A 26,963-nucleotide genomic window follows, 5' to 3' on the forward strand; every position below is an offset into this window, starting at 1 on the left:
TGTACTCATGGATGATGAATGGAGTGGTTACAGAATCAGTTTACCATTCTGTAGACTCATGGATGATGAATGGAGTGGTACCAGAATCAATTTACCATGCTGTAGACTCATGGATGATGAATGGAGTGGTTACAGAATCAATTTACCATGCTGTAGACTCATGGATGATGAATGGAGTGATTACAGATTCAATTTACCATGCTGTAGACTCATGGATGACAAATGGATTGGTTATATAATCAGTTTACCTTGCTGTGGAATCATGGATGAATGGAATGGTTACAGTACCAATTTACAATGATGTAGACTCATGGGTGATGAATGGAGTGGTTATAGAACCAATTTACAACGCTGTAGACTCATGGATAATGAATGGAGTGGTTATATAATCAGTTTACCATTCTGTAGACTCATGGATGATGAATAGAGTGGTTATAGAATCAATTTACCTTGCTGTAGACTCATGGATGATGAATGGAGTGGTTATAGAATCAGTTTACCATGCTGTAGACTCATGGATGATGAATGGAGTGGTTATAGAATCAGTTTACCATTCTGTAGACTCATGGATGATGAATGGAGTGGTTATAGAATCAATTTACCATGCTGAAGACTCATGGATGATGAATGGAGTGGTTACAGAACCAATTTACCATGCTGTAGACTCATGGATGATGAATGGAGTGGTTATAGAATAAACCACACATAGGTTTCTAACAATGTAGATGATCATACATTCTTCAGACAGTAGGGATCAAAGCTGTAATCTGTGTGTTTATGTCAATCATAATATTAAATACAGACTGGTATCACTAATGTACTGTCCTTCATTCTCTCTATAAATTTTAGTCATTATTTTATTTCATGTTCAAATAAAACAGGTAAATGTATATTTGTTTTAACTACCAAAAATACACAGAACTTTAAATCAGGAAAGAAGTTTCCTGTATAAAAAAATATAATTATAATTTGTATGGCTGAAGATCTACACAAGAAAAGACAATCACTGATCCCCTGAAGGTCTACACAAGAAAAGACAATCACTGATCCCCTGAAGGCCTACCCAAGAAAAGACAATCATTGATCCCCTGAAGATCTTCACAAGAAAAGACAATCACTGATCCCCTGAAGGTCTAAACAAGAAAAGACACTGACTTATCCCATGAAGGCCTATACAAGAAAAGACAATTACTGATCCCCTGAAGACCTACACAAGAAAAGACAATCACTGATCCCCTGAAGGTCTTCACAAGAAAAGACAATAACTGATCCCCTGAAGGTCTACACAAGAAAAGACACTGACTGATCCCCTGAAGGCCTACACAAGAAAAGACAATGACTGATCCCCTAGTGAGACAGCTGTTAGAGTCATTTTTTTAACAAGTCTTTGGTATGAATCGCTCAGGGTTCGAACCCAAGACCTTCTGCATCTGGGATGAACACTCTAACCACTTGAACAACAAAGCAGTCAATTATTGAAATGAAGATAAATGCTAAATAAAGAATTATATATTGTTCTTTCTAAAATAAAACCATAGACAAAACTTCATTAGATCTATTTTTATGGGGATGCTTGCAAAATAAAAGTAAAGAGCAACTAGATTATACACTGTGCATGTATATCCTGCTATAAAATGTTTGACAGTGCTTTTTATTCTTGTTTTATACATGTAACTACCTTATTTAACTCTGCTATGAGAAACCATGACATCATGCAAGGCAAAATTGTATAGTTCTGTTACAATTTATCAAGTTTGTTTTGAAACATTGAAAAATTACTTGGCTGTATTTTGCATTGCTACAGATAAATGGAATAGGAATTAAAAAATATTAACTTCTAATTACTAGACAGTTCTATGTTATTTGGATATTTTGTGTGTTTTACACCAGATCAACACATTACAAGTTGTACTGTACTGCAGCAAAAATAGCAGAGCAACTTGCCCAGAAACACAATACATGCAGCAGCCATCATGGGCGGGCCTGATGGCATCATTCTGGTTCGGAGTCCAACAAGCAAACTAATGAACCACCATAGCTCCAGAGAGGATAGATTATTCTAAGCAATCTAGATTATCGATAAACATTCCCAAGCCATTTTCAGTCCTAGATCTGAAATGTTATATGAATGCAGTAATTTTATAACTGACATAAACTGAAGGGAAAAAAAAACAAATAAAGTCATAACTTACAATAACACTGTTTGATAGCCCAATATGGAAGTTTCTGTTTAGAAGTATATTTTTCATCTTCCATACCTGAAAACCCCGTATGCGTTGCTTTGATAAATTTCTATTGCATCATTAACAACCAAGTGCATTTAAAGGTATCACTTTCACAAAAGATGGCACAGGTATTAAATACCCGAGTGTGTGTGGGGGGGTATGTGTGGGGGTGTGATTAGGATTTTTAACGTAGTTTTGACCATTTTTTCATATTGCTATGAAGTCTGTAGTGTGGTGGCAGTTGATAGTGATATCTAGAACTTGAGCGTCATGCCGCAGACACGTAGCATCACGTCCCACCCAGTCACATTATCCTGACACCAGGCTGACCAGTCCTAACACTAACCTCTTAATACTGAGCACCTAGTGAGTCAGCTGCTAATACCATTTTTATAAGTCCTTGGTATGACTTGGTCAAGGTTTGAACCCTTGACCTTCTGCATCTGAGGCAGACACTCTAACCACGGGGCCACCAGAGTGGTCACATACCACCTGAAATAATAGACATTACATATGTACTGTTATGAATTTTGACAGATTGTGAAAAAATAATCATTAAGAAATTTAAACAGCTAATGCTATATGTTCTCATTTATATTTGCTCTTGTTTCTCCACGACAAATCTATAAAGCAATGTGTCTGTAATTTGAATTTCTGTATCTAATTTAGGGGGATGAATTATTTTTAAACACTCTTTTCTCTCTTTTCTTGTTTCCTTGCTCTCATTTTTGAAGACAAAGATGTGTCTAAATCACAAACATATGTCTAAAACACAATGGTATGCCTAAAGTATACCATGTTAGTGAGGTCAACTAGTAATGGGATTCATGACCATACCAACTTTATAAAAAGGAAATGTGTTATACTGAGGTGCTTTACAATGGGGGACTGGTCCTGCATGACACAAGTGACTGTGGCATCTATTCTGATTGTTTAATATGGTATTATATTGCAGACTCAAGCAATAATTCAAAGACCAGAATTAATTTGAAAACAAAAAACATGTCTGGTTCAATTTTTAGTTACAATTCAGCAAATTGAATAGCAATATGGGAAATAACGTACAAATGAAAGTTGAAAGAGGAACTGTAGAATCCATTTTGCATTCAGTAATATATTGTCAGTGTTATGTTTCACCAGAACCATGCATGCTGCCAATTTAGTTTAAACTGGTGTACAATCCATCTAGTTTTATGTGATTTGCCTTCTAATCAGCAATGTACATGTAAGACTAATGTCTAGATAGACACCAAGGATCAATGAGAGTATGCAAATAAGGTGCTTGATTTTGACATCTTTTCTTATCAGCATGCCATCAATTAAATGTGTACTTCAAACACTGAATGTTTTGCTTAATTAAATCAAGGATTTCCTGCACTCAAAAGGTTCATTTGCTCACTATAATGATTCATTTAAACTCAGATTGTTTATAATATAAAGCAAAATATAAGAACAAAATGTTCACTGGAATGATTTCATGTGGTGGGGCTACAGGAATGAGTGAATATTTGTTTCAATGCATTGATTTGTGAACATATTAATACATGGTCGAACAGTAAACTAATTACACCCATTATCATGTCACTTACTTTACTTGTACCATATTGTAAACTAATTACACCCATTATCATGTCACTTGCTTTACGTCTACCACATTGTAAACTAATTACACCCATTATCATGTCATTTGCTTTACGTCTACCACATTGTAAACTAATTACACCCATTATCATGTCACTTGCTTTACGTCTACCACATTGTAAACTAATTACACCCATTATCATGTCACTTGCTTTACGTCTACCACATTGTAAACTAATTACACCCATTATCATGTCATTTGCTTTACGTCTACCACATTGTAAACTAATTACACCCATTATCATGTCACTTGCTTTACGTCTACCACATTGTAAACTAATTACACCCATTATCATGTCACTTGCTTTACGTCTACCACATTGTAAACTAATTACACCCGTTATCATGTCACTTGCTTTACTTCTACCATATTGTAAACTAATTACACCCATTATCATGTCATTTGCTTTACTTCTACCATATTGTAAACTAATTACACCCATTATCATGTCATTTGCTTACTTCTACCATATTGTAAACTAATTACACCCATTATCATGTCATTTGCTTTACTTCTACCATATTGTAAACTAATTACACCCATTATCATGTCATTTGCTTTACTTCTACCATACTGTTGTCGGATCTTAAATCTAGAAATGCACTTATATTCCTCAATCAATCAATATATCATTATGATACAACTGATTGGAAAAGTTTTCAATAAAACAAAGAGACCTAAACACAGTCAACTTTTCTTTTATTCAATATTTTAGTTATGTGGTCTGAGTAAGACATGTAAACATGACTGTACAGTAGATATGGGTTGATCTTTTAATCAGGGAAGACGTTTATTTGGGACAAATCTTAAAGGACAAAATATATTTGTACATTTTTAACAACTTCACATAACTGGGGCCGCCATGTAAATGGGCCAAAGTGTTCGAGTCCCAATGTGTCTCAATTAACAGGAATCAACTGTATTATATAAAAACAATAGGCACTGGCATGCAAGTCTGCTTATGTTATCGTGGGTTCCTAATGCATTTAAAATTATTGCTATATATCTTTTATTTTGGATTTATTTATCTCCAGATGGGGGATATATCACACCATAATGTCTATTAATTTACCTCTGGATGGGGGATACTGTCACACCACAATGACCATTAATTTGTCTCCAGATTGGGAATGACCATTAATTTGTCTCCATATGGGGGATACTATCACACCACCAAGTCTATTAATCTATCTCTGGATGGGGGGATAGTGTCAAACCACACTGTCTATTAATCTAGCTCTGTGTAACAAACCGAAGGCAGAAATTTGCAGAATCAGAGCATGTTGGCCGGACGTCTTACTAGGAGTTACATAATTTTGGATCTCTAAATTGTCTTCAAAGGTATTTAATCCTTGTGCAAGCAGGGCTTCTGCCAAAGAGCATATTCGGGCTGGATACCCTGTAGCTCACCAAGATGGTGTGAAGAAACATGGACCCAGGTGAAAAGAATATCAAACGGTAGGGGTGTCGACTAATTAGGGATGAGAGAAGCTAGATCTTCCACTGGGAGGGACTAATACTTTAGGCGGGAAAATGCTTCATTCTTAGTCGTAAACACGCACAGACCCATTAGTGAGCTGCTAATTCTTGGGGGAGATAGATGTATTGTCTAGTAAAGCAGGAAGCTTTTGTTGAGGAGGGAATTTGTAGCTAAAAGCCACTCCGAGACTTAACTCATAAAAAGAAGGGAATTCAATTGGGTAAACAAGCTTCTCAAAGGTAAGATGGCATCTTGGCCGAGTCTTTGTGCTTGAGTTGTGTAGATAGTTAAATATATTAGAATATTGAATCCTCATGTATAGTTGCATTTATCTGAATATTTAATTGCATCATAGTGTTGAATTTATTAAATAACTGAATTATGACATGTACTTAACATCTATCAGAATGTAGATTGAGCACTGTGCAAAATTAGATGGAGTTGGATTTATGTGCATATGTATTGATATGTGTAATTCTGTAATTTTTAGGACGCATGCAGTAGAAATGATTACATAATAATGATGGGGAGATAGTATGATTGTGTTACAATAAGTCACTGACTAATGCTATTCGTGCATATAGCGCAAGACATGAATCCGATAAGTGGAAATTTATACGTACATAGGGCCTGGTTAAATTGTTCGCCCATTAGTCTGATGGAAGGTCCGTGAGAGAGTGGACAATTTCAAAGAGTAGAGTAGAGAGACAAAGGTGTACATCCCTTATATTTCTTCAGGAACCTCACAGGGTGCCATGAGAGTCGGTGCTGAGATATTCCAGAGTGTACGAAGTGACGCCGCCAAAAGAATAAGAAGGAAGCCATGGAGACTTCCAGTGCGTACACAAGAGGCAAAGTGTATAGAAGGAGGAAGAGGAAGGAAGGATGAAAGAAGAGAAATTAGATAAGTACTTGGGAAAACTCATTGTCTCACAATAGGACAGTAATTTCTATATGACGAAGTAAATGGCATTTAGTCAACCCAGCCATTTTTTTTATTATGATATATTGAGCTGAAGATTTATGTCCATGAAATTCTTGCATTCGTATATTTGATAAAATTGTTATTTATTCAACTTTGAGTTGTTATATTTTTTAGAGTCGGAACTGCTGACTGGGGGCTTGTGAGTCATTCATTTTTAATGCACATCTTCTGCAGTATTATTTATAATACCGTGGATCAGCATTATTTATAATTTACCTCTTGATGGGGGATACTGTCACATCACAATATCTATTAATCTATTTCAGGATGGAGGACACTGTCACACCACAATATTCATGTTTTCATGTAGAAGTTAACTTTGCAAATACCATTTTTCAAACACAAATGTCCAATGTAGCTATGACAATATGATAAACAAGTTATTCTGGTCCTTAATTTTGTGCCTCTGTAAACATTTGCATCTGTCTGTGTGTAGAGTATTGCTTTGTGTACCTTCTAATTCAACATAATGACTGTATACATTTATAAATGTGTTTACATGAATTCTGTGGAATGCTACCTCTGCCATCTCATTGTAAGAAAATCCTGCCAAATCACTGAAACAAGAAATGTAGGTCACAATACATATTCCTACCCACGGTGTACAGTACACTCAAAGATAAAATTAACCCATCTAGTGTAATGACTGTGTAATGACTGTGTATATGGCTGTGTAATGACTGTGTATATGACTGTGTCAGAGTAACTCAGAACAATTAACAACAATGGTGAGTAGAACCATCAAAGGTTAATATACCCATCAGGTGTCATAACTTGACATTTGACAGCGTCAGAGAAACAAGCTAAATGTAAAAATGTCTTGCAAGCAATGGAACATCAAAAGTAGGTCCATGTGACCTACTTTTGCCTGTGATAGTAAGTAATGAAGGTTCATGACTGTACATGTGACAGTATGAGAGTAACTTAGTTAAATGTTATAAATTTAATGTAATCATTACAGTGTGAAAAGTGGATCGCTGTAATCTACTTTTTCACAGTGAGTAGTACCCTCCAAATTTTATGACTGTACACACAACAGTGTTTGAAATCTTAATGCAGTAAACCCATACCAATAATGAAGATGACATCAACACCTTTGATGCTTTAATCATTCAAGTTTACCAAACAGATTAGAGGTATTTGTGATTTATAAAATTATTTCCTAAGCTCATGGGTTTTACATTGTTTACCAACTTATATGGCAAATTACCGAACATACTTTCACAGGAGTCTGACATTTTATTAATAAAGTATGGCGCAATCTCTGACAACATGAAATCACCTTATTGGTAATATAAATGAACACTTATATTACCGATAAGGTGATTTCATGTTGTCAGAGATTTCGCCATACCTTACTGATAAAGCATCAGATTCCTGTGATACATTTGATCAGGAAAATTGGGGTTACAGGTGCTCCAATCAGTCCTGTGGCCTATTTTCAGAACTACTGGTACTATAATTAGACTTCATGCATATTTCAGAGTAATAGGTATTCCTATCAGTCGCAAGGCTTTTTTTTAGTGTTATAGGTAATCTAATCAGTCCCGAGGCTAGTTTTTAGAGTTATATATACTCCAATCAGTCCTGGAGGTTATTTCCAGTGTTATAGGTACTCCAGTCAGCCCAGAAGTCCTGATGACTATTTTCAGTGTTATAGGTACTCCAGTCAGCCCAGAAGTCCTGATGACTATTTTCAGTGTTATAGGTACTCCAGTCAGTCCAGAAGTCCTGATGACTATTTTCAGTGTTATAACTAATCAGTCATAAGGCCTATTTTCAATGTTATAAATACTGTTATCAGTCATAAGGCCTATTTTCAATGTTATAAATACTGTTATCAGTCATAAGGCCTATTTTCAATGTTATAAATACTGTTATCAGTCATAAGGCCTATTTTCAATGTTATTAATACTGTTATCAGTCTTAAGGCCTATTTTCAATGCTATAAATACTGTTATCAGTCCTAAAGCCTATTTTCAGTGTTTTTCTGCTCTACAAACTACGAGGCAGCAAGTTCTATGCACACTGGTCAATGGCCTTATCAATTACTAGCCTGCCAATTGAAGAGCAAAATTCTAAGTCAATCAGGAACCATAGCTCTCATAAGTCATGTTGGAATATGGTGAAAACTGAAATTTACCTTTATCTTTTTGATGTAAGGCTTCATACCAAACAAGCTTTAAATTAAGTTCTTGAAAAGTTATTGAGCAGGCATAAACTTACAATGCAGTACAAGGGCCATAACTCTATTAAATTCTAAAAAAAGATCATGATACTTCGATTGAATAGCTTTCAGCTAACTTTATTCAAAAAGCATGGTTAGATTTACAAGTTAACTTTTTAACTCAGTGAAATATATATATATATATATATATATATATATATATATATATATATATATATATATATATATATATATATATATATATATATATATATATATATATATAACACAAACAAATTCTGTGAATTTGTCCCCTAAAATGATTTGGTCAGGTCATTAAAAGTAATGATACCTGGCTGTGACCTTTGTGGTTAAAGCTCAGAGTTCCTAAACAGATATGGAAAGAGGTCATATTTCATGTCTTCTATCTGCACTACAGTTCAATGACAGAAATGGGGAAAATAAATTGATAACTAACATTTCTCTTAAAGAAAACACCTTGATGATGATACATTACAGGTCATGTTAAAGAAAACACCTTGATGATGATACATTACAGGCCATCTTAAAGAAAACACCTTGATGATGATACATTACAGGCCATCTTAAAAACAACACCTTGATGATGATACATTACAGGCCATCTTAAAGAAACACCTTAATGATGATACATTACAGGCCATCTTAAAGAAAACACCTTAATGATGATACATTACAGGCCTTTTTAAAGAAAACACCTTGATGATGATACATTACAAGCCATCTTAAAGAAAACACCTTGATGATGATACATTACAGGCCATCAATATGAGTTTCATATGTGTACAATAGATTAATTCTGCACAGTAAACTGCATTTGAAATAAAGAACAGAATAAAAGCAAACATTTAATATATGTGATGACTGCCCCCCCCCCATGTTGAATACAACATCTTCAACAAATATACCAACTTGCATTTATTTATCTTCAACAGGTTATAGAGGAAGAGGCAACTGTTCTAAAACCTAAAATGTGATCTTAACCTTGAAGACAAAATTCATTCCTTAATCTCAAAGGCTCAAACTCTAGAATGGAAAGGAAAGTATCAAGGAAAACTTAAAATACTGACCAAAGAAGAAATGGATGGATGGACGGTCTTTATAAAAAAAAGTAATATGGCATGCTGTACAAATATGTCATACTGTACTAATTGTATGTACCATAAAAATCAATATGGCATATTGTACTATTGGTTTTGCACCATACAAAAAGAATATGAAATAGTGTACTATTAATCTGTATCATCCAGATTACTATTAATCTGTATCATCCAGATTAGGACATCATACTGTACAATTGATCTATACATGTACTACAGAAAGAGATATGGCATATTGTACTATTGGTTTTGCACCATACAAAAAGAATATGGAATAATGTACTATTAATCTGTATCATTCAGATTAAGACGTCACACTGTACAATTGATCTATACATGTACTACAGAAAGTGATATGGCATATTGTACTATTGGTTTTGCACCATACAAAAAGAATATAGAATAATGTACTATTATTATCATCCAAATTAAGACGTCATACTGTACAATAGATCTATACATGTACTACAGAAAGTGATATGGCATATTGTACTATTGGTTTTGCACAATACAAAAAGAATATAGAATAATGTACTATTAATCTGTATTATCCAAATTAAGATGTCATACTGTACAATTGATCTATACTACAGAAAGTGATATGGCATATTGTGCTATTCATCTGCATCATAAAAAATGAATGAGGAATAATGAACAATTGGTCTTGACCATACAAAGCAATTTGGCATAATGTACAACTTGTCTGTACCATACGAAATTAAATGGCATACTGTATTGTTGGTCTGTGCCATATGAAGAAATATGGCATAATATACTGGTCTGTGCCATACAAAAGAAATATGGCATACTGTATTATTGGTCTGTATCATACAAAGTAATATGGCATACTGTATTATTGGTCTTTATCATACAAAGAAATATGGCATACTGTACTATTGGTCTGTACCATATGAAGAAATATGGCATAATATACTGCTGCTCTGTACCATAGAAAGCAATAAGGAATTCTGTACTATTTGTCTGTACCATACAAATAAATATGGCATATTGTACTATTTGTCTGTACCATATAAAAGAAATAGGCATACTTTACTGCTGGCCTGTACCATACAAAGAAATATGACATACTCTACTATTTCTGTACCACACAAAAGAAATAGGCATATTGTACTATTGGTCTTTATAATACAAAGTAATATGGCATACTGTACTATTTCTGTACCATACAAAAGAAATAGGCATACTGTATTATTGGTCTTTATCATACAAAGTAATATGGCATACTGTACTATTTGTCTATACTATACAGTTTATGTGCTCTGCGATGTTGAAGTTTCGCTGAAGGTTATCAAAAAAGTCCAAAACAGGCAACATCATTTCTATGTTGATGGATTGTAGTCTAACACACTATACTATTATATGCTACTCAAAATAAAACAAAATAGCATTTAATTTCATTGATTTATATAATTATTGTTTGTAACTCAAGCTTTTCAAAATCAGATAAAAAATTTAACAAAAAGTGTTCTATAAATTAATTCATCACACTCTTTAAACAAGTATATCAGTTATAAGTTTCATGACTAAATTCCTTTATATATACACACACACACACACACACATATATATATATATATATATATATATATATATATATAGAGAGAGAGAGAGAGAGAGAGAGAGAGAGAGAGAGATTCATAAACAGTATTCTCAACTGATTTGTATCACAATTTAAATTCAACTCAATGTCATCTTTCTTTTTATCAGGCTGATCAAAAGAGAATAAACCAAACTGCTTTTACTTCAAACCATCAACTGAATGTTACTATTACAAGTGAAAGGCTGGTTCTGATACTGCAAGCAAGCCAATACAATAGGATGTAGGGAATGTTATTACATGTATTTGTATTAACAAATACTATATTTGTATTAACAAATAATAACAACAGAACCAAATCAATAATATCTAAATTTTCACTCTGCAAATTATTAAGAAGTACTAACAAAAATTACAGGCACATTTGTACCAAATATAAAGATTATTTCACCATTTATACTGACCTTTCAGAAGCATATTAGTGTAGAAGAAAGCTATTTCCAAAAATATGGAAAGTAAAGAAATAAATATGTTATGTCTTACCCCTTAGAAATCACCGCAATTGAGCTCATTAGACTGGATTCCATTATTATACAAACCAACTGTCAGTAATCCCAACTGGAAGATGTCCAACTTTAAATTGCACTGGACTAAAAGTTGTTTAATTGTGCATACACTCAAGGAAATTTCTATGTTGTCACATCTGCCACCAATCTAGCAAAAACATTTCTTCCAATATCTTGAAGCAGTATGTTTAGGGAAGTGTAAACATAGTTCCCTGCAGTGCAGCATGAGTTAAAGATGATCTTCTGGTCTGAGGAGTGCCAATATCAGCTCTTGAACAAATTCCAGACATGCTGTTGCTTCACAAGACATAAATCATTGGAAAAGATTGAAAGATTGGTCTATACGTAACTGACAATTCCAAGCCATGTGATATAATTGAGTTTAGAAATGAACCTAACTCTCAACTACTTTCTATTTATGCTTGTAAAACAAACCAGGCATTCCCCTTCTACTATTTTAATTTCATTCCCTACATGCCTCTTTCACTGACTGATGAAAGCCAGAGATAGGGTTGAGCATGCAACAAGCAAATCTGTTACGAATTTCTGAAAGTCATTTATAAAGTCTTATATATATTAGTCATGTCATCCATCCAGTATTCTAATGTCACACATAAATAACCTGACAGTATTCTAATGTCACACATAAATAACCTGACAGTATTCTAATGTCGCACGTAAATAACCTGACAGTATTCTAATGTCACACGTAAATAACCTGACAGTATTCTAATGTCACACGTAAATAACCTGACAGTATTCTAATGTCACACGTAAATAACCTGACAGTATTCTAATGTCACACGTAAATAACCTGACAGTATTCTAATGTCACACGTAAATAACCTAACAGTATTCTAATGTCACATGTAAATAACCTGACAGTATTCTAATGTCACACGTAAATAACCTGACAGTATTCTAATGTCACACGTAAATAACCTGACAGTATTCTAATGTCACACGTAAATAACCTGACACGAGACACAACACCACTATATGTCTATAGTCATAGTATACAGAACTTTTACAAAAACAATTTTGTACTTAAATCCAGTGAATAATCATGTTTCATCTGCATGAAATTATAGAAAATGTATTGAGTTCAACATAAATATTATATAAAACTGATGAAAATGGTTTGATTTTGTAGCTTTCATGCCATTTTTCATCCTAGGATAGGCTACACATAGCGGCCAGTATATTTGGTGAATTAAGAATATGGGAACTATGTAGATAGAGGAGATTTGTACATGATTTGCATCTGACTTAGATTATTCAGGCACCTATGGGCACCTTTTTAAAAAAAATCTCATATTTTGATTCATTAATATAAATAATGTTTAATACGAATAACCATGTGAACACCAGAGCCTAAATTAGGTATTTTGAAACTAGTTTATGTTCAATGCATATGTATATAAATGACAAAGAATATACAGAGATCCCTCATGGATATGTATATGAATGACAAAGAATATACAGTGATCCCTCATGGATATGTATATGAATGACAAAGAATATACAGTGATCCCTCATGGATATGTATATAAATGGCAAAGAATATACAGAGATCCCTCATGGATATGTATATGAATGACAAAGAATATACAGTGATCCCTCATGCATATGTATATAAATGACAAACAATATACAGTGATCCCTCATGGATATGTATATAAATGACAAAGAATATACAGAGATCCCTCATGGATATGTATATGAATGACAAAGAATATACAGTGATCCCTCATGGATATGTATATGAATGACAAAGAATATACAGTGATCCCTCATGGATATGTATATAAATGGCAAAGAATATACAGAGATCCCTCATGGATATTTATATGAATGACAAAGAATATACAGTGATCCCTCATGCATATGTATATAAATGACAAACAATATACAGTGATCCCTCATGGATATGTATATAAATGACAAAGAATATACAGTGATCACTCATGCATATGCATATGAATGACAAACAATATACAGTGATCCCTCATGGATATGTATATAAATGACAAAGAATATACAGTTATCCCTCATGTATATGTATATAAATGGCAAAAAATATACAGTGATCACTCATGCATATGCATATGAATGACAAAGAATATACAGTGATCCCTCATGCATATGCATATAAATGACAAAGAATATACAGTTATCCCTCATATATATGTATATAAATGGCAAAAAATATACAGTGATCACTCATGCATATGCATATGAATGACAAAAATATACAGTGATCCCTCATGCATATGTATATAAATGGCAAAAAATATAGTGATCCTCATGCATATGTATATAAATGACAAAAATATACAGTGATCCCTCATGCATATGTATATAAATGACAAAGAATATACAGTGATCCCTCATGCATATGTATATAAATGACAAAAATATACAGTGATCGTGATCCCTCATGGATATGTATATAAATGACAAAGAATATACAGTGATCACTCATGCATATGTATATAAATGACAAAGAATATACAGTGATCACTCATGCATATGCATATGAATTACAATGAATATACAGAGATCCCTCATGGATATGTATATAAATCACAAAGAATATACAGTGATCCCTCATGTATATGTATATAAATGACAAACAATATACAGTGATCCCTCATGGATATGTATATAAATGACAAAGAATATACAGTGATCACTCATGCATATGCATATGAATTACAATGAATATACAGAGATCCCTCATGGATATATATATATAAATGACAAAGAATATACAGTTATCCCTCATGTATATGTATATAAATGGCAAAAAATATACAGTGATCACTCATGCATATGCATATGAATGACAAAAATATACAGTGATCCCTCATGCATATGTATATAAATGGCAAAAAATATACAGTGATCCTCATGCATATGTATATAAATGACAAAAATATACAGTGATCCCTCATGCATATGTATATAAATGACAAAGAATATACAGTGATCCCTCATGCATATGTATATAAATGACAAAAATATACAGTGATCCCTCATGCATATGTATATAAATGACAAAGAATATACAGTGATCCCTCATGCATATGTATATAAATGACAAAAATATACAGTGATCCCTCATGCATATGTATATAAATGACAAAAATATACAGTGATCACTCATGGATATGTATATGAGAGACAAAGAATATCTAATGATCTTTTATCATTAAAAAAAACTCATTTAGTGTATTCTCTCATATAACATTTGTATGGTTATGGAGTCTATTGGGATGAATGTGGGTACGATACAAACAAGGTACATTCTCATTATAGCAGTAAAGTACTATATTGTCATCATCCTTAGCAATGAAATGCTATACTGTCATCATCCCTACCAGTGTTTTAGCAATGAAATGCTATACTGTCATCATCCTGAGCAGTGTAATGGCAATGAAATGCTATACTGTCATCATGATGAACGGTATTTTTGCAATGAAGTACTATAATGTCATTATCATGGACAGTGTTAAAACAATAAAATACCATACTGTCATCAGATTAATAGTGTTATAGCAGTGAAATAATATACTGTCATCAGATTAACAGTGTTAAAACAATAAAATACCATACTGTCATCAGATTAACAGTGGTATAGCGGTGAAATACAATACTGTCATCAGATTAACAGTGTCATAACAATTAAGTACTATACTGTCATCATCCTGAACAGCATTATAGCAATGCAGTACTATATTGTCATCATATGAACAGTGTTATAGCAGTGAAATACTATACTGTCTTCAATCATCCTGAACAGTGAAGTAATGATGAAGGATTAAACTGTCATCATCATGATCAGTGTTATAGCAATGGAGCACTATAGTCATCATGATGAACAATGTTATAGCAATGGAGTACTATAGTCATCACAATGAACAGTGTTATAGCAATGGAGTACTATAGTCATTATAATAAACAGTGTTATAGCAATGGAGTATTATAGTCATCACAATGAAGTGTTATAGCAATGAAGTACTATAGTCATCATAATAAACAGTGTTATAGCAATGGAGTACTATAGCCATCATAATAAACAGTGTTATAGCAATGGAGTACTATAGTCATCACAATGAACAGTGTTATAGCAATGGAGTACTATAGTCATTATAATAAACAGTGTTATAGCAATGGAGTATTATAGTCATCACAATGAAGTGTTATAGCAATGAAGTACTATAGTCATCATAATAAACAGTGTTATAGCAATGGAGTATTATAGTCATCACAATGAAGTGTTATAGCAATGAAGTACTATAGTCATCATAATAAACAGTGTTATAGCAATGGAGTACTATAGCCATCATAATAAACAGTGTTATAGCAATGGAGTACTAGTCATCATAATGAACAGTGGCATAGCAATGGAGCACTATAGTCATCATAATGAACAATGTTATACCAATAGAGTTATATAGTCATCATCATCAACAGTGTCATAACAATGGAGTACTATATTCATCATAATGAACAATGTTATAGCAATGGAGCACTATACTCTTCATAATGAACAATGTTATAGCAATGGAATATTATATTCATCACAATGAACAGTGTTATACCAATGGAGTACTATAGTCATCACAATAAACAGTGTTATAGCAATGGAGTATTATAATCATCACAATGAACAGTGTTATAGCAATGGAGTACTATAGTCATCATAATGAACAGTGTTATAGCAATGGAGTACTATATTCATCATAATAAACAGTGTCATAGCAATGGAGTACTATAACCATCATAATGAACAGTGGCATAGCAATGGAGCATTACAGTCATCATAATGAACAATGTTATAGCAATGGAGTATTATAGTCATCACAATTAACACTGTTATAGCAATGGAGTACTATAGTCATCATAATAAACAGTGTTATAGCAATGGAGTACTATAGTCATCATAAAAAACAGTGGTATAGCAATGGAGTCCTATAGTCATCATAATAAACAGTGTTATAGCAATGGAGTACTATAGTCATCATAATAAACAGTGTTATAGCAATGGAGTACTATAGTCATCATAATAAACAGTGGTATAGCAATGGAGTCCTATAGTCATCATAATGAACAGTGTTATAGCAATGGAGTACTATAGTCATCATAATAAACAGTGTTATAGCAATGGAGTACTATAGTCATCATAATGAACAGTGGTATTGCAATGGAGTCCTATAGTCATCATAATGAACAGTGTTATAGTGATGGAGTACTATAATGTCATCATGAACAGTGTTATAACAATGAAGTACTATACTTAATCTTCATACTGAATATTGTTATAGTAATGATGTGCTAACTGTCATCATATCAACAGTGTTATAACAATAAAGTACTAGAATGTCATCATCATCAACAGTGTCATAACAATGAAGTACTATACTTTCATCATCCTGAACAGTGTTATAGCATTGGAGTACTATAATGTTATCATGATGAACAGTGTTATAGCAATGGAGTACTATAATGTCATCATCCTGAACAGTGTTATAGCAATGGAGTACTATAATGTCATCATGATGAACATTGTTATAGCAATGAAGCTCAATACTGTCATCATAATGAAAAGTGTTAAGCACTGAAGTAGCATACTGTTAATTAAAAAATATCCTTTCTAAACTGGGAACTATGGTACCTCACTTGGCTAAGTGGTAGACTCCTAATCCAAGGATTTTGGGTTTGATACCTGTGCAGCATAGCCCAGGTCATTTACCCTGTCCTTGGTAAAATCAATTAGCATCAATTTACTCTGTATTATACAGCCACATGTGTGTTAAAAGTGCTGTTAAAACCTGCCAAAAACCGAAAAAAAACCCCAAATAATAATGATCAATTATTCTTCCAATTGTAACAGCTATGTATTTTTATTTCAGCAATAACTGATCTGTCTCGATTTTATCTTATGAACTTTTTGCCATCTTGTCTTATTTCAATTAATTTATTATATTTCCATTTTCTCCTGCTATTATTCCACTGACAACATGTGTTAATTTGGGCATAAATGTTCTCTGAAATGGTGTAAATCCCCTCCCCCAAAATATATATATATGTTATACTGCTTCCTTAAATAAGTGTCTACTGGAGGTTATAGAAGCTGACAATTCTATTAAGATTTTTTTTCCGGATGAAATAGAAATGAAACCTCAGATACCCAAAAGTGTTAATTAAAAATTTATCTAGAATGGTATTTTCCACAACAAACAAATATAAATTAGGGTCTGTTGTAAATCTGCACCAGGAAAATAGTTATTTAGACAGGCCCAATCTGGTAACTGTTATGTTCCCATCTTCAGTTTAGAATTTATTTTCCAGTTAATAGGCACCACATTACAGGAGGCTGATTTTCACAGTGTGAATTCTGCTGAACCTATTAAGTGAGAAAATGAAAATTAGAGAGCTTCGATTGCTATCAAATCCAAGTTATTCAGGGAAGCATGTAACGATGCAAATTATCTAGCAAACAAGCACCTCTAGAGGCATACTGAATCGAATTATAGAGATAGCATGAATACTTCCTTTTCTAAAATCAATTTGCAGAGGCATTTCCAGTAATAAGGAACCAGTTTATAGTGGAATTGGTTGAGAAATAAACATAAGTTTGTGGTTTAAAAAAATTAAATTGGTAATGGAAACCTTTTAAAACCTCCCACATTTTTTATCAAACTCAAGTCAGTCAGTATTTGATCTTTTCAATGCTGCTGCTTTTGTTTATTCATAAGTATGCTCTTAAGTAAAAAAATAAATAAATAAATAAATAAATAAATAAATAAATAAATAAATAATTCTTGGATCAACCAAGATGTCACTCTCTATACAAAATTTTCTCATCATATAAGCACATGGGGCAGCCTGATAAAATTTTCCCCACGTAGCAGGTGGGGTTATAATCAGGAAGAGATATCTTTAAAAAATATTGGCAAAATTCTTTAAAATCTAATGGGAGAGGGAGCAGACAAAATGTGACTGGAGGATTGGTTCAAAGAAATAGATTTCTTCCAGATTAAGACTGACCACAGTTGATATTGTACATCGACAGTAATAACAGTTATAATGTATCATGTAAATGAAACAAGCCAGACTCACAGGGGATTTAACAAGCTGTCATAATTTAATAATATATGATTCAATTTCAAGTGTTGTTTGTCTGTATTTATTCTGAACTACAATATACCGCATGTTTTCTTAGAAGTCAGGTCCAAGTTGTATATACCATATATGTTTTCTTAGAAGTCAGGTCCAAGTTGTATATACCATATATGCTTACTTAGAAGTCAGTTCCAAGTGGCATATACCATATATGCTTACTTAGAAGTCAGTTCCAAGTGGCATATACGGAATATGCTTAATTTAGAAGTCAGGTCTAACCCAAAACCGCATCATATAACACAACGGCAGATCTGGATCTATGCAATTTGTAAATACCCAACTTATAAGCAAGTATAGATGGTACTTAGACCATCTAAAAGTGTTGTAACACAGATGTCATCAGGTGTACTGAAATAATATGCCTGATCATAAAGGCACTATGAAAATGACTAGGTTCCTTACATATTTCATTCATTTGTCTATATTTTCAATAAAATCCAGTGCATTAGTTATCAGACCTGACGCACAAAGCTAACTTACTTATGTTAACTTAGGCACACCACATCAAACAAGAGGCCCACGTGAGCGTAAAATTACTCACCTTAATAGCAGACCATTTCACTAAGCTGGCTTATGTAGTATAGTAAGCAATATGGCCTCAAGAGTGGTGACAGACTCAGCCAATCAGATGCAAGTTACCTCATTAACATGTATTGATCAGGCTTACTTTCTAAATTACATAACATCTTGATAATAAAAGCTCCTATTTCAGTTTTGATTAAAACTCTGTTAGAATGATGGCTGCCAAAGTATTAATAAGCCCTGCCAAGATCACCTTATAAATATGCATGGCTCTCGCTTATTACTGAAACAGTCCAAAATATTGATGATATAAGCATATGTTCTAAATCTGATCCAAATCAGACCACAATAATGGCTCCTAGAGTGGTAATCAGCTTAGCCAATTTTGATGCAAAAATTATATTATTATGATCGGATCTCACTCATTATTGAATCCATCTAAGGTCTTGCTAATATAAACCCATATTTCAAGTTTGATCAAAATCGGATTAGAAATAAGGCTTCCAAAGTGGAAAAATATCCAACCAAAACTGATGCAAGATTAACTCATTAGTATGTGTGCATCTTATGCATTACTGAATATATTGCGGCCCCAAGTGGCTGAGTGGTCTAAAGAGCTCTCTGTTACAGATCACTGCCATCTCACCTGTGTCTGTGTGGGTTCGAGTCTAGGATTTGGCCAATGTGGGTATGTGAGAAAGCTTGCCAGCAGCTTCTCGTGGGTTGGTAGTTCTTCCTGGGGTTTTCCCGGGTTCTTCCTCCACCATTAATACTGGCTGCCATGCATAGCCAATCATGTGCTGAAAAATGGTGTTAAACCCCACAACAACAACAACAACTGAATACGATCTGAATTAGAAACATGACCACCAAGAGCTGAAACAAGCAAAGCCAATGAGATACACGTTCATCTCTTTAGAATGCATGGATCTCACTCAATATTGTATTTGAGCTCTTAATGATACAGATAAAATCAATTATAATGCGATGCTCGGGGTCTAAAGAATAACATTGCGATTTAAGTGGAATCACATTATAACAGGTTTACCTGTATGTGCATTTGTTCCAAGTTTGATACAATTTGGATCAGAAATACATCCTCTTAAGTGGCTGCAAGCTAAGCCAATCAGATACAAGGCCAACTCATTAATATGCAGGAATCCTGCTCGTTATTAAATTTGTCTGATACTGATGATATAAAGCCTGTATTGCAAGTTTAATCAAAATTGGATCAGAAATCTGGCCTCCAGTGTGGTAACAATGTCAGCCAATCAGATACAAGATTACCTCATTAATATAGGCAGATCTTTCTCATTATCGAATCCATCCAAGATCTCTATGATATAAACCTATACATCAAGTTTGATCAAAATCAGATAAAAAATATGGCCCCCAGAGGGGTACCAAACTCAGCTAACCAGATGCTTCATGATGTTATTAGTATGCATGCTCTTGCTCATTATCAAAATTGTCCAAGATCTTAATGATATAAGTAAACATTCCAAGTTTGATCAAAATCAGATCATAAATATGGCTTCCAAAGGTCAGCCATTCAGGTGCAACATCATGTCATTAACATGGACATATCTCACACATTATCAAACTTGTCTCAGATGATATCAAAGTTTTATTGAAATAGGAATAAACACATGGACACAAGCGCTGTAACAGCAATGGCTGATGGACACACAATGGACAATGGATATTGGGCCATTCTCTAAGCACACCTGACCTAATGGATTAATGAGCTTAAATTACAAAAGGTTATACAGCATTTCCTGCAAATATTTGCAACTGAATGAAATAACTTGAATGTAAAGTAGAGATGACCTTTCAGGAACCAACCAAACCAAATGTTAGCATTGTCATCCTACAGGCTCAACTAAACATTTTATTTTCTGTTTAGGTTTTAATATTGCTTTTGAATGAACAAAACTAAGAGTAATGCTAATTTATGGTTTTTAAAAAGATGACTGGTGATGTTTTGGGAAACTGTCACATCTTTGGGCATAAAATAGATGTCACTTTATTTTAATAAATCATCTTATTCTATACATTCTATTGTGTATGTGTGTGAGTGTGTGTATGTGTGAATGTGTGTGTGAGAGAGAGTGTGTGTGTGAGTGTATGTGCAATGAAGTGTGTTTGTGTGAGTGTGTGTGTGAGTGTGAGTGTGTGTGTGCGTGTGTGTGTGTGTGTGTGTGTATATGTGTGAGTATGAGTGTGTGTGAATGCATGTGAGTGTGTGACTGAGTGTATGTGTGTGCATATGTATGTGTGCATGTACATATACATGCATGCATGTATGCTTTTGTTCTAGGTTCAACACCATTTCTCAGCACATGATAGGCTATACATAGCAGCCAGTATAACTGGCAAAGCCCCAGTAAGAACTGACCCATGGGAAGCTACTGGCAAGCTTTCTCACATACCCACATTGGCCTAACCAGAGACTCAAACCCATATGAATAATGGTGAGATAGAATTTATTGCAAAGGCAAGCACTTTTGACCACTCTGCCACCTGGGGCCCTACGTGTATATGTATGTAATGTATGTATACGTGTGCATTTCTGTGTCTGTCTATCTATATATCTATCCTTATTATAAACGATCAGCTAGGTCAGAACTCCTTTAATTCCAACCTCAATATAATGTTAATTTTACATGCAGATAAATGTTGGTAATATAACAAGTGTAGAATATCCCAATGTTCTGGTGGACCAAAATGTTTCTGTCCATTCATATCCCAATGTTCTGGTGGACCAAAATGTTTCTGTCCATTCATCCTCATTTCTTTTTTATCTTTAATTTTTACTTTCATATAAGTAAAAGTAAACAAGACCAATTTTCAAGGCATTCTGTTATAAATATGATTGTTCTCCTTGTCTTCCATTTTACTGATTTTCCAATTAAAGCAATAATTTCTGGTGGAGCATTCTTACTGCACTTTAATGCAATTCTCCTGGATCTTTTACACGTTGCAAGGCATATATTAAACATGATTTCAAACATGACATTTTGTTCCAAGAAAAACCATGCTTCATTATTTTAATCAATAATGAAGACAATTTATTATCAAGGCAAAGAGTCTGATAACTTTGGGGAACTAAGACTAAATAATGTACACAGACACAGCCAGTACTCATGTCAAGCAATATTCATGATAACAGTATGCATGACACCAGTATTCATGATAAATGGCATTCATGTTAAACAGTATTACAAACAGTATTCATGATAAACAGTATTTTCAAGATAACCATTATTTATGGTAACCATATTCATACTAACCTGTATTTGTGATAAAAGTATTCATGATCAACACTACTTATGATGAACAGCATTAATGATAATAGTATTCACGATTTAAAAAAAGTATTCATGATAACCAGTAGTCATGATAACCAGTATTCATGATAAAAGTACTCTGGATAACCAGTATTCATGATAACCAGTATTCATGATAACTATTATTCATGATAAAACCATTCATAATAAACAGTATTCACAACAATATCCATGATAACAGTATTCATGATGAACATTATTCATGATAAAAGCATTCATGATAAACAGTATTTATGATATTTATTATAAAAAGTATTAAATGATATTCATTATATAGTATTCATTATAAAAATTAATCATGATAACCAGGATTTATGATAAATAGTATTCGTGATAAAAGTACCCATGATAAACAGTATTCATGATAAAAGTACCCATGATAAAGGTTTTATGATAAAAGTACCCATGATAAACAATATTCATGGTAACCACTACTCATGTTAACCATATTTGTACTAACCAGTGTTTGTTGATAAAAATATTAATGATCAATACTACTTATGATGAACAGCATTAATGATAACAGAATTTATGATGAAAAGTATTCATGACAAACAGTATTTATGATAAACAGTAATCATGATAAATGTACTCAGGATAACCAGTTTTGATGACAAACAGTACTCATGATGAACAGTATTTGTGGTAACAGTATTCATAATAAGCCATATTCATGATAATAGTTTTAATGTTAAAAACTATTCATGATAACCAGTATTTCTGATAAAAAGTATTCATGATAAAGAGTACTCAGAATAAACAGTATTCATGATAAACATTAATTATAAAGTATTCATAAAACAGTATTCATGATAAAATTATTTATAATAAATAGTATTCATTATAAATGTATTCATAATAAATAGTATTCACAATAAACTGTATTTATTATAACAGTATTAATGATAAACAATTTTCATAAAATGATAAAGAATCAATTTCAAGGTTAAAGTTAGCTTTAGTCACAAAATATTGCTGATAATTATCAGAAACTGTATCATATAAATTATTATTATTTCTATTATTATTATTATTATTTTCATTATTATTATTATTATTATTATTATTTCTATTATTATTATTATTATTATTATTATTACTATTATTATTACAGTATTATTATTATTATTATTATTATTATTATTATTATTCTAAATAATGTACTAACTACTAATAATGTAGATTTTAATAAATTAGTGACAATTAAAACTGAATGACTAAATTATGCCCTTTCAAACTATACCAGTAGTGACAAAATCAATACAATGGTGTAGCTGAAACAAATTATCTTCAAGAGTATGGTGAAGCAATAATGTATTTGCTATTTATTGCATGGTTTCAAGTTAGATACTCAGTTTAGTCACATACATGAGCGCATGGTTAGCAATCATAAATCAGTGGTTCCCTCTACTTTTTCATGCATTCCTTAAGATCATGATACACAAACATCAAAATTGGTTTGAATACTTTAAATAGATCTCGTTATGAACTCAAATAAAGGGAAAAACTTAAGGTTTTAAATTAAATTTAACACTTTAATCTAATGGTTTATCGAAAATGAAGAGAAAAATGGCTTTATGATGGCATGCCAAAACACACTGGAACTATTGATAACTGATGCTACATGCTCTCATATTTAGTGATGAGCTTTCAAAAGGTCAAACTGGTAGATTTGCTCTCATTGGGCCATGCAGAACCAATAAACCTTTCTGTGATGTTTGTTATATCTTGCTGCATCCAATTATCAATGTATGTGTCATTGTGGACCAGCGTATTTTGTACTTGATAAGGATGTTTTTAAGGACATGACAGCACTGCTCATGGCACTTGATATTACTCAAACTGAGTGTGAATTTATATAAGTAATAAAACCATTAGGAACCACACTGTACCTGGCTATTTAGCAAAGTGACATATTAAAATGTTCAATGATGAAGAACTTGGTAAATTCAACATTTTTGTAAATAACTGCACTGGAAATTAAAAGAGTCTGTCAACATCATCCACGATATCTTCAGAATCTGCAGTATCACAAGTGCCTTTCAAATTTGAAACAAGATGTATTAAACCCAACATCTGTAGCACATTTCCTTACCATGTCAGCAAGCCATCAGCAATGTTTTGTGCCATAATGTGGTGAGCAGTTAAAGTTATTTTATAACAGTGACCTTTACCCTTATTTGTGTTACACTGACTTTTAACCTTATTTGTGTTACCCTAATATTAATTGGTTCCTTTTTGATCCATGCCAATGTTATCCACATGATTTCAAAAAGGCATGCAGTCTGAACTATAAAAATTAACATGCAAAACCCATTGTTTTCTAAATTTACTTTCTGTCACCTTGACACCTGAACTGTTTACCCACCCATCCATAAAGAAATCTAGTGTCATTCTTATTCTGACAGCAAGCCATCCACAAATTATGGTGAAAAGTAGGTGGGCTAAAAATAAAAGTGAAAAACAACTTTTCTTCCATCAGCCAAATGACCTTGATCTTTGACTCTAGAATCAATATGCCTGTTACCTACTTCAAGCGCACACCTGGGACAATATTTGATGAAGGAACATGGCTTGCATTAAAGTTCTTGTGCAGAAACCATTTTTCATCTTTCAGTCACAGCGACCTTGACCTTGGACCATTAAGCCGCAAAATGGATAGGCTTCTTACCTCAATTATAAAGTTTGGTCACAGTGTGTGATGTAAGACTAAAAGGCTAAAATTACTGTGAAGAAAGCATTTTTCTTCTTTCAGTCACAGTGACCTTGACCATGGATGATTACAAAGAATAGGCCTCTCACTATGGTGTGTGGTCAAAGACTAAAATTACTGTAAAGAAAACTTCCAGACAGTGACTAAACCCCCAATATCATTTGGCTTCTTCTTCATGCCAAATGCAAACCTTACACCAAGTTTGGTCCGAGTGTGACATCTGGAATTTATATTGTTGTGTGGAAACCCAAAATGGCCAAATGTACAGAGAGATGGACAATATCATAACTTGATACGCCTGTCCTTACAGAAAGTTTATACAAGTGTGTAATGAGTACAAGTCGTGACTGAAAACAAACAATACTTTTATGACATCAAGAGCAACATCAGTAATGAATCTGGGAGGATGGTCAGGATATAAAGTTGAACCCATGGATAATTTTACACTTTTTCCAATTAAAATAATACAATATTTTTTCCCAAATGCTGCCATTTTCATAAATTTCCAATCTAAATAAAGTTTTGAAGGAAGGAAGTGATTTGTAAAAAAAACACCACCTATCTGACATTACCCATTCTTTGAAATAATCAAGATGTAAGGTTTAAACAACAAACAAATATTCAATTTAAAATTAAGAGGTGTCACCTCTTAATTCCATTATTGAAGTTACTTGTAATTCCGTTCATTTTCAGGAGTGCTCCAAAAGTAGTGATATCACACATTCAACAAATTCCATTAGGCTCTAATCTAATAACAACATTGGCAGACCAATTATTGAAGAGGGAATGAAGACAAGTAAACCCACCTTTTTAAGTGGATCTGAGAAGAAAGAGCATGCATTAGACTTGGGTGAATATTGGTGATCAGCTGGGGTGCTGGAATATTTTGTAGGATGAGCTTGCGCTGAAGACAAACCCAGCTGTTATGATTTCCTTATTAATTGGTAAACGTATGATATTGACTTGTACAAAATAATGAATGTCTGTTATGCATTTAATGGAAAAAATACTCGTAAATGCTAGGCCAAGTACTGCATCTTATCAAATGCAAAAATGAGAATAGTATATAACATAAAGAGTGTCTACTGTATCTGACATAGTGTAGTGTTGACTTCTGTTCACAATGGTAACATCATCAAATCTTGTATTCCAGCTTTTAACTAAACTCACTTGAACCACGGATGCCACCTGTCAACATCAGATTAACTTATACACCTGTGAAAGATGGCCAGCTTTCTCGGTTCGAGTGAGAAATTATATGGCTCATAATGTGATGAAAGTCTTAATGGCATGCAACGATGTTTAGTGCCAATATCTTTCAAGATTTCGTATTATTGGCACATTTGATTTTTTGCATGTAATGGTGGCATCGGGCTTTAAGTGACAAAATATGAAACTTTGACAATATTGCAACACCTTTTATAA

At 33.1% G+C, this 26,963-nt stretch overlaps 1 protein-coding gene across 4 annotated transcripts in view; it reads right to left on the reverse strand.

Moving 5' to 3' along the window:
* The window catches only part of LOC149781297 (putative N-acetylated-alpha-linked acidic dipeptidase), a 324,099-nt gene that overhangs the window by 224,262 nt on the left and 72,874 nt on the right, over nt 1-26,963 (reverse strand). The window contains exon 1 of one of the 4 annotated variants that reach the window (XM_089935381.1): nt 11,740-13,525. The exons of 2 other annotated variants lie outside the window; for them this stretch is intronic. In XM_089935381.1, the coding sequence (XP_089791507.1) occupies nt 11,740-11,783 (44 nt within the window). In that variant the 5' untranslated portion in view covers nt 11,784-13,525. Of the gene's footprint in view, nt 1-11,739; nt 13,526-26,963 lie in introns of those variants that run through there. One more of the 4 variants, XM_089935380.1, reaches the window with a different exon arrangement.

Source organism: Sinohyriopsis cumingii, chromosome 15, assembly GCF_028554795.1.
Source record: "Sinohyriopsis cumingii isolate HCF-2022 chromosome 15, ASM2855479v2, whole genome shotgun sequence".
Taxonomy (NCBI): domain Eukaryota; kingdom Metazoa; phylum Mollusca; class Bivalvia; order Unionida; family Unionidae; genus Sinohyriopsis; species Sinohyriopsis cumingii.